General features: G+C 49.9%; 1 protein-coding gene across 1 annotated transcript in view; it reads left to right on the forward strand.

The window, feature by feature from the left end:
• The window catches only part of GSKIP (GSK3B interacting protein), an 8,635-nt gene extending 4,123 nt beyond the window's left edge, over positions 1-4,512 (forward strand). The window contains exon 2 of the mRNA XM_006879056.1: positions 4,351-4,512. Within this exon, the coding sequence (XP_006879118.1) occupies positions 4,351-4,512 (162 nt within the window). The remainder of the gene's footprint in view (positions 1-4,350) is intronic.
• The last annotated feature ends 4,209 nt before the right edge of the window (positions 4,513-8,721 follow it).

Below are 8,721 nucleotides of genomic sequence, written 5' to 3' on the forward strand. Positions count from 1 at the left end.
TAGACAGCACCATGATAGATGGGAGAAGAGATTGAGGTTGTTAATAATAACAGCTCAGCTCCACAATCAGCACTCTTGACACCAGCAGTCAGGAAATCAGAACGAATTGCACTGGGAAAATCTTCTGTCAGGGAACTCTCCAGAGTGCTGAGAAGCCACTGTTTTAGTCTAGAGACTAAGATGCACCTAATCCAGGCCGTGGTCTTTGCAGTTACTTGATATGCATTAGAGGAATACCTTTGAGTTGTGGTGCTGGAGAAGAGTCTTTAACATACCATGAACTGCCAAGAAAACAAGTAACTGTCTTAGGGTGATAACCAAGTTTGTCCTTGGAGGCTAGGGTTTTAAAGCTCCATCTCACATATTTTGGGCATCTGGCCAGGAGAGACCTGTCCTTGGAGAAGGACATCATGCTCGGAAGGGTGGAGGGACAGCGCAGGAAAGGAAGGCCATGGATGAGCTGGATTGATAAGTGACTGGGATAACGGGGGATTAGTGACACTGGCCCAGGACAGGGTTCAGAGCTGATGTACATACTGTGACTCAATGGCATGTAACAGCAGCAACATTTGCTCACATTCTAAAGAAAGGTGACCTGACAGGGGCTGAAATTATCTAATAGTATCATTAATATCACATGCAAGCATGAGTCTGCTGAAAATGATCCAAAAACGACTGGAACAGCATATCAACAGAGAACTGCCTGTAGTGCAGTCTGTGATTAGAAGAGGCTGTGATACTAGGGATATTATAGCCAAAGTTGGCTGGAAGATGAGAGGACCAGAGGAATGTCTATCTGTGTTTCATTGACTATGTAAAGGCATTTGATTGTGTGGATCACAACAAACTGTGGCTGACTCTGAGAAGAATAGGAATCCCAGAACACTTAATATTGCTTATGCAAAACTTAGACCAGGCAGCAGTCTTGGGAACAGAGCTAGGAGACACTGCATGGTTCAAAATTGGGAAGGGTATGCACCAGGGATGTATCTTATCTCCGTACCTTTTCAGTTGATATGTGGAACAGAACATCTGGGAGGCTGGGCTCTATGAGAAGGAATGTGGCATCAGGATTGGAGGTAGACTCATTAGCAACCTGCATTATGCAGATGACACAGCCTTGCTTGCTCAACATCAAGAAGACAAAGATTCTCTTCACTGGGTTGATTGCAGCATCATGATAGACATTGAAGATACTGAGATTGTTAACCGCTTTAGTTTGCTTGGCTCCACAATCAACACTCTTGGTACTAGCAGTCAGGGACTTCTCCAGTGTACTGAAGAGCAACGATGTCAGCCTGGAGTCTAAGGTGCATGTGACCCAGGCCATAGTCTTCTTAGTTACTTGCTATGCATCAGAAAGCTGGACAGTGACTAGGGATGATAGGAGGATTGATGCCTTTGAGCTGTGGTGCTGGAGAAGAGTAGTGAATATACCATGGACTGCTAGGAGAACAAACAGGTTTGTCCTGGAGAGATGAGACCAGGTTATTCCTTGGAGGTAAAGATTCTGACGCTTCATTTGACATACTTTGGACATGTTGCAAGGAGGGACCAGTCCTTGGAGAGGAACATCATGCTTGGAAAGGTGGAGGGACAGTGCAAAAGAAGAAGATCCTGGATGAGATGGATTGATTCAGTGACTGGGGTAATGAGGGTAGGTGTGTCAGTGACAATAAGGTTGGCACAGGATAGAGCAGGGTTCAGGGCTGTTGTATATAGGGTCGCTATGAGTTGCAAGCAACTCAGCAGCAAATAACAACAATGTGCCCAAAGTGTATTAGATGAAGCTTTGCCATCTTAGCCTTGAAGGAGCATTCTGGGTGCATTTCCCCAAGATATATCTGGGGGTTTTTAAAGCACTCCTTGGGACATTCTTCTGTAACACCACAATTCAAAGGCATTGATCTTTCTGCATTCATCCTTATTCTTTGTCCAGCTCTCTGGTACACAGCAGGTGATTAAAAAGGAATGACTTGAATTGGGCACACCGTACTTGTTAAGCTGATATCATTACTCTCTCGTACTTTGGAGAGGTTGCTGACAGCTGACTTTCCTAGTGTAATACATTTTTAAAAATTTTGTTCTTGCTGGTACTAAGAGTGTTGATTGTGGATCCAAATAAGATGAAATCATTGACACCTTCCGTTTTTTTCTCCATTTATTGATGTTTCCTGTTGGCCCAGGGGTGAGAATCTTACTTTCGTGAGGTTAATATTTAATCCATGTTGTTGCCAACATAGGGGAATTGAATATTTTGGAAGCAGTAAGGAAGTCACATTGGCTTGCACAGTGGTTCAGTTTTCATCATTCCTCCCCAGACGGGTGTTCATCTCACCTGTACTGCAGCAGGCCCGGTGATGTGCAGTCGCACGGTGATAGTTTCACGATCCGTGTGGAGGAGGGTCTCTCCTCTTCTTAGCAATGCCCCGCCTATTGAAAAAGTACACCTGCTCCAGGGCTGTCCACTCCTCAGCTCTGTTAGACTGCCCCTCGGCTTTCCTAAGATCTCTGATCAGACTGATGTCCACTCACCCTCCAGGCAGCTTAGAGAAGGAGGACGCACCGCCTGAGAGCACCTTGACGTAGCACTAGAATGCTGTTACCTTACCAAAGAGCCCTAGCAGTAAAGCATGTGAAGTATTGCGGCTTAGCTGAAGATTATTGGTTCAACTCCACAGGGGAAGGATGACGCAGTCCCTGCCGTAACGATTCACAGCCCCCGTACCCAGAAGGAGGGCACCCTGCGTGGGCTCCCCACCCGGGGGCTGATTTACGTACCAGCTCACTGTTAGGATCTTCTGGTTACTGAACAAGAAGAGAGGACTAGCAGGTCCAGAGCTTAATACGCATTTCACTCAAGACTGAGGCCTCACTTGGGTCAGAGCTCTGTGTCTGTCAGAAAGGAATTTCAAAGGTTTCACTGTCACATCTGGAGAAGATCTCAGCAAGCAAGGGCCGTGTGGGTCTGTGTTAGATTGTATTCTCTCTCTGAGTCACGAGTGGGTTCAGATGGCAGCCCAGTGTTTAATCCACTGTGCCACCAGAGCTCCTGGAGTGTTTCTAGAGAACAGACATTGTGATCATGACGCACTAAGTGCGACCCCCATGTGGGTTTGTTCTGAGGCAGTGCTGCTGACTGGTGGTCAGTGAAGTCCCAGCATTGCTGGAGGAGGAAGTGCCCTTCGGCATCCCTGCTCCCCCAACTGTGTCTGTAGATGGGTCCACCAAGAAGGATTTGAATACAGAGTCTGCTCTGTGTGTCCTTTTTAGCCTGATCTTGACCAGAATCTACAAACAAACCCACTAGGCCTTGTTGAGGAAATCAGGTTGCCAGCAGGACGGGACATCCATGTATGTGCTGCACTGTGGACAGTGCCGTGTGGACTGTGGATCTGAGGGTGTGGGTCACTGTGGACAGTGCCGTGTGGACTGTGGATCTGAGGGTGTGGGTCACTGTGGACAGTGCCGTGTAGACCATGGATCTGAGGGATGTGGGTCACTGGATGGTGCTGTGTGGACTGTAGATCTGAGGGTGTGGGTCACTGTGGACGGTGCCGTGTGGACTGTGGATCTGAGGGTGTGGGTCAGGCCTTCATGTCACTCTTGTCTGCTTAGAGAACTGCCCAGCTTGGGTCTAGCATAACTGTGCATCTTCCATGATTTGAAAAGCTGTTACAAGATTGCCTGTTCACACAGGGAGCTCACCAGGTTACACTCACCTGACCTGTAAAGTAGAAACTGACGTCTGCGCCTTCCAGGCCTGCAGACAGGGAAGTTCATTAGTGTTATAACAAAAGGACGACTTGGCTAAGCCTCCTTTGCTTCCACAGCCTTACTGTCCTGTCACAGAAGTAATGCAACCTCTCAGGTGACAGAGGGTCCAACGGAGGTAGAAAAGGTGACCCTCAACTAGCCGGTGTTCCCATTGCTGTGACCGTGCCAGGCCTAGGCCTTGTCCACTCTGTTGTGTGTGGGGTGGCTTTGAACCAACTCAGCAGGATTACAGAGATTACAAACAGAAATCAAACTGGGAATGTGTCAGCTGTAAGTGTGGGGCCGTAAGAGTGGAAGTGCTATCTATGTGGCATTGAACAGAAGAACATAAACAGAGCCATATTCTGGTTTATAAAAGTGAAAAATACTCTCTCTGCGTTCTTTCGTTGCCTCTTTTTTAAGAGTCAAGGGCAAGTAGATCAAACCTTTTTGTGCCTTTTGAGAAAAGAATTCCAGAAGGAGTAAGAGCTGGAAGTGGTGCTCTGTCCTTACAGTGTACCCAGCTGAGAAATGGAGTCGGGGACTGGCCCTGCGCGGGGCAGCTGTGGGTGACGTCCCTCCTCTCTCCTGCAGGTGGTCGGTCACGCCTTTGACCAGGTGGACGAGGCCCTGCAGATGCCCTACCACGAGACCGTCTACTCGCTGCTGGACACACTCAGCCCCGCATACCGGGAGGCCTTTGGCAATGCGCTGCTGCAGAGACTGGAAGCCTTGAAGCGGGATGGGCAGTCCTGACCACCTGTCCTTGCCGGGGGGCTGCTGCCGGGGGGCTGCTGGCCCAGGCCCAAGACCGAGGCAGCTCGAGGTCCCGGCGTGGGGTCCCAGTGACGGCACAGCTGCGGTTTTGTCCTTGTCACTTCCTGCTTCAGCTCTAGGCTTGTGAGTGAGAACAGTATTAATGATTCTGTCTGTCACTGTTGTGTCCCTGAGGGGACAGCGAGGCCATTGCTGTGCAACCCTCCCACGATATTAACGTCTGCGCCTCAGAACCCGGCCAGTGCTGGCTTACTGCCGTCCTCTGATGCTGCCCCTGCCCACAAAGCTGTTTGCACAGTCCGAGGGCCTCCCAGCCCTGCTTCCGTGTGTCACAGCGGAGGCTCGCTCTGTCATGACTTCGTTGCCGGCCTTACTATAGGAAGCCTTGCCAGCAGGTTTCCCCTGCACACATTTGGAAAGTCCTGCTCCCCTCAGCGGTGTCACCTCCAAGGGCTGGTGAAGATGGGTGAGTGCCGGCTCATTTAGCTAGTTCTTTGAGAAGCAGGCACTGCAGTTACTCTCCGTGCCTCCGTGGCAGCTGTCAGCCAGCTGAGGAGAGGACACGCCGTTAGCGATTGAATGTAATACTCTCTAGTTCCCAAGATCTCTAAGCACATACCTAGGAGCAGACTTCGTTCTTCTCTCAGAAGCAGCCTCCCTGCTTGAGAAGAGTAAAGACTGCTTTCCTAGGAACTGACACTGGCCCGCCACACCGACTCCTGTCAGAGCGTCTGTTTACATGATGTACAGTGTATATCAGAAAGTATTTTTGCTTCCGCATCTCCTTTCTCTGAGGAGCGCTTTGGTACCCCCCTTGCTCTCCCTCCCTGACAACGTCTAGTGTTCTGTCTCTGGGCTGCGTCTGCGACGTGGCTCAAGTGACCACAGGTATGAAACCAAAGGATGAACGAAGCATTTAGAGGCTTACTCTTTTGGGAAATGGAAACTCTTTTCTATTTTCTTACCGTGTGATGTTTGTACACTTGGAGAGGTGCTCTGTGTTCCCAAGCTCACGTTGACTACAACGTGGGCTCTTGTTTCTGGTCAGAGCAGCAGCAGCTGAAATGTGGAACCACGATCCTGCCCCGAGACACCAACGCACGGTCACTGGCTTTCTTGTCAATAAAACTAGGATCGTCCTAGCCTTGTTCCCAGCTCCCAGATGCCCGTTCTGCAGTGCGCTGTTCTCGGATGCTGGGGAATCACGTCTGGCTTCAGGTTGAACTCTCCCATGCTTAATCTCAGGCTAAATGTAAAGGATGTTTGTAAAGTTTGAATAAAATCTGTTTATTCCTTTTGAGTTAAGTGTGATGAAAATCTGTTGTATGTTTAAAACTGCTCATTTTGTGATAAATTATTTGATTCCAAGACTCCAGTCTCTGGTTTTTCACTCCACATTGTTGCATTTTGATGAAGTGACTGAAAGGCTTGCTCTTTTTATCCTTCTGAAGGGTACATGGAGGCTCTGGGTCAGCTGGCAGGCCACCTCGGCACCCTTTGACCTGGCCCACCAGAGACCCAAATAGTCCTCTTGTCCAGACGGAGGCAAGGGGCGCTCTTTGGCCTACACTGTGAGGGTGGGGCAGGGAACATAGACCTCTCGAAATAGGACTCTCCAGTCAGTTTTAAAACTGAGACAGTGGGTATTTGATGATCACTCATATTAGAGAAAAACACAAATTGTCTGATAGTTAAATCAGTTGAACCTGTAATGGGAAATTTTTATTGTTTTATTTTTACATGTACCGTCAAATCAGATCTGACTGGTACAGGAGGAGATTGCTCCCTCCTTCTCCAGCAGAGCTTCTGGTGGATTTGAACCACGTACTTCTGGGATTGCAGTGCAGTGTCTTGCCACTAGGCCACCAGAGCTCCCTTGTAATGGGAAATTTTTTAAAATTGAACATTTTTAGGTGCGAATGTAGTAGGTTGTTTCCTATATAAAGGTGCCCTAGTGGCACAGGGCATTTTGTGTTGGACTGTTCATTGAAAGGTTGGACGTTTGAATCTGCCAACTGCTCAGCAGACAGGTGAGGTAAGCTCCCAATTGACAACCTCAGGAACTAGATGGAGGGCTGCCCTGGGCGAACTAGCCTCGCATGGGTTTGTGTCTGCTCTTTTCATTTCTTGAGTCAGAATTTAAGGAACCACGGAAACAGTTGGCTGCTAACTGAAATAACTGTAGTTTGAGCTCTCCGTCCACTTCTCTGTGGAGGTGGTTGTGGGGCATCATGGGTTTGCATGTGTGGGAAGTGCCCTGGGGTTGGCATGTCTACAGGGACAGCACCCAAGATGTAGTGGGGAGGGTTTAGGAAGGTTCTTTGGGAGGACGGACTGGTGAAACCTCTCTGGAAACAACTCACATCTCCACAAAGCCAGTTACACGGGGGAACTTGCTACAGAATCTAATCTACACTGGGTGACACGTGTGTCATCTTTTGGAGAGATGCTGGAAAGACCCCGAAGAACAGGTACGTTGGGATCCAGCTATGTGGTGATAGGGCAGCGACTGTCACACGTCAGTGTAGGGATCACTGAAAGGCAGACAGGAGAACTACCACCCCTAACCCTTGTGGAAGCTAACCTTCGGTTCCGTACACTATTCTGTGGCTTTGGCAGTTCTGGAGGTAAGCAGCGGGACTTTTCATTTTCTTTGTACCTCCCACCATTTTCTTCCTTGGCTTGTCTGTGATGATTAGGGGTCCCAGTGTGATAGAGAAGGGGTGTACATGCTCTGATCTCCCCTTCCAGTAGAAGCATGGAGCTGAGCTCGCTGGCTTGTGTCGCCACCCAGGCCTTGGAGAGAGGGTGGGGACTGGGTGTCCTGGCTCCCTATGACCACTTTCCCCTTTCGTCCAGGACCAGGAACCACTGACACATCCCCCCGGCACACCCTGCACACCACCACACACCCCCAACAACCCACAAACAACACAACCACACAAAACAACCACCACCACCACCACACACCCCCAACATACTACCGCATCCCCCTAACTCCCCCCACACCACAACATCCCCCCAGACACCATTGCACCCCCTGCACACTAGTGCATCCCCCCAGTACACCAACCGCATCCCCACACACCACTGCACCCCCAGCACACCACCACATCCCTCCACACACCACATCTCCCCTGCACACCATTGCATCCCCCTGCACACCACAGCACCCCCCAACACCACCGCACTCTCCCTTTCTTCCTCACACCACCACATCCCCCAACACACCCCTGCACACTACTGCATCCCCCAGTACACCACTGCACCCCTGTTCTCTGTCCAGGATCTAGTCCTGGAGGATGTGCAGCTGAGGGGTTCGAGTGAACAGAGGACAAAATGGACTGCCAGGGGCCAAACCGATGGAGAACCCTGTGGGAAGCTAAATTAATGATAAACCAAATGCTTTGTCAGGATACGAGGGAAGCAGATACAAGCTGGAATTCCTCCTGGGACAGCACCTGGGCAGACCTAAAGGCGTCTTCACAATTCCTGGGTTGTATTTGCTAAGCCCGCCCTCCTGAGTCAAGCATAAGGTTTTCAGTAGAAAGCTCAGCTTCATTTGCATAGAATTCCCTGTGATCTGCTCTCAATAAAGTTACCGGGAGGCTACGTTCTGGGGTTCAGTCTTTGAGCTGTTCGCCCCCGCCTTTATGCCCTGTTCTCTCCATTCTTGGTGTCCCCACCTCTTTCTTTGTTCTTGTCTTCAGCCAACAACAAACCCCTCCTGCTGCCCTTTATTTTGTGAACGGTGGTGCAGAGGCTGGGCGCAGTGCAGGAGCTGGACACAGTGCTGGGTTGTAGAGTCGGGTGACTGCCCAGCGCTTCAAGCTGCACAGCTGTCTGCACACAGTCCCTGAGCACCGTCAAAGTTGGAACCGACCCGTAGCTCACCTTCCAGTGGGTTTTCAGAAGCCGGTAATCACACAGGATGCTGTCCGTCCTACTGCGGAGCGGCTGGTGGAGTCAAACTCCCTGCCTCTGCTGGCAGCACAATTCCGTACCACTCAGCTATCAGAGTTCTTAATCCCCACACAGTACAGCCTAGTAAAGCCCATCACATGAATTCTGTGATTATTAGAAAGAGGAGCACCTGAAAGATGCGTGTATGCAGGATTCTCACAGTGTGACGCGATTCCAGAATCATTGGCCTCCTTTATTGGCCAGCCTGTGTCCTGACAGGTGCCG

The sequence above is a fragment of the Elephantulus edwardii genome, unplaced genomic scaffold (assembly GCF_000299155.1).
Source record: "Elephantulus edwardii isolate Elephantulus edwardi_28Jun2011 unplaced genomic scaffold, EleEdw1.0 scaffold00002, whole genome shotgun sequence".
Classification (NCBI taxonomy): Eukaryota; Metazoa; Chordata; class Mammalia; order Macroscelidea; family Macroscelididae; genus Elephantulus; species Elephantulus edwardii.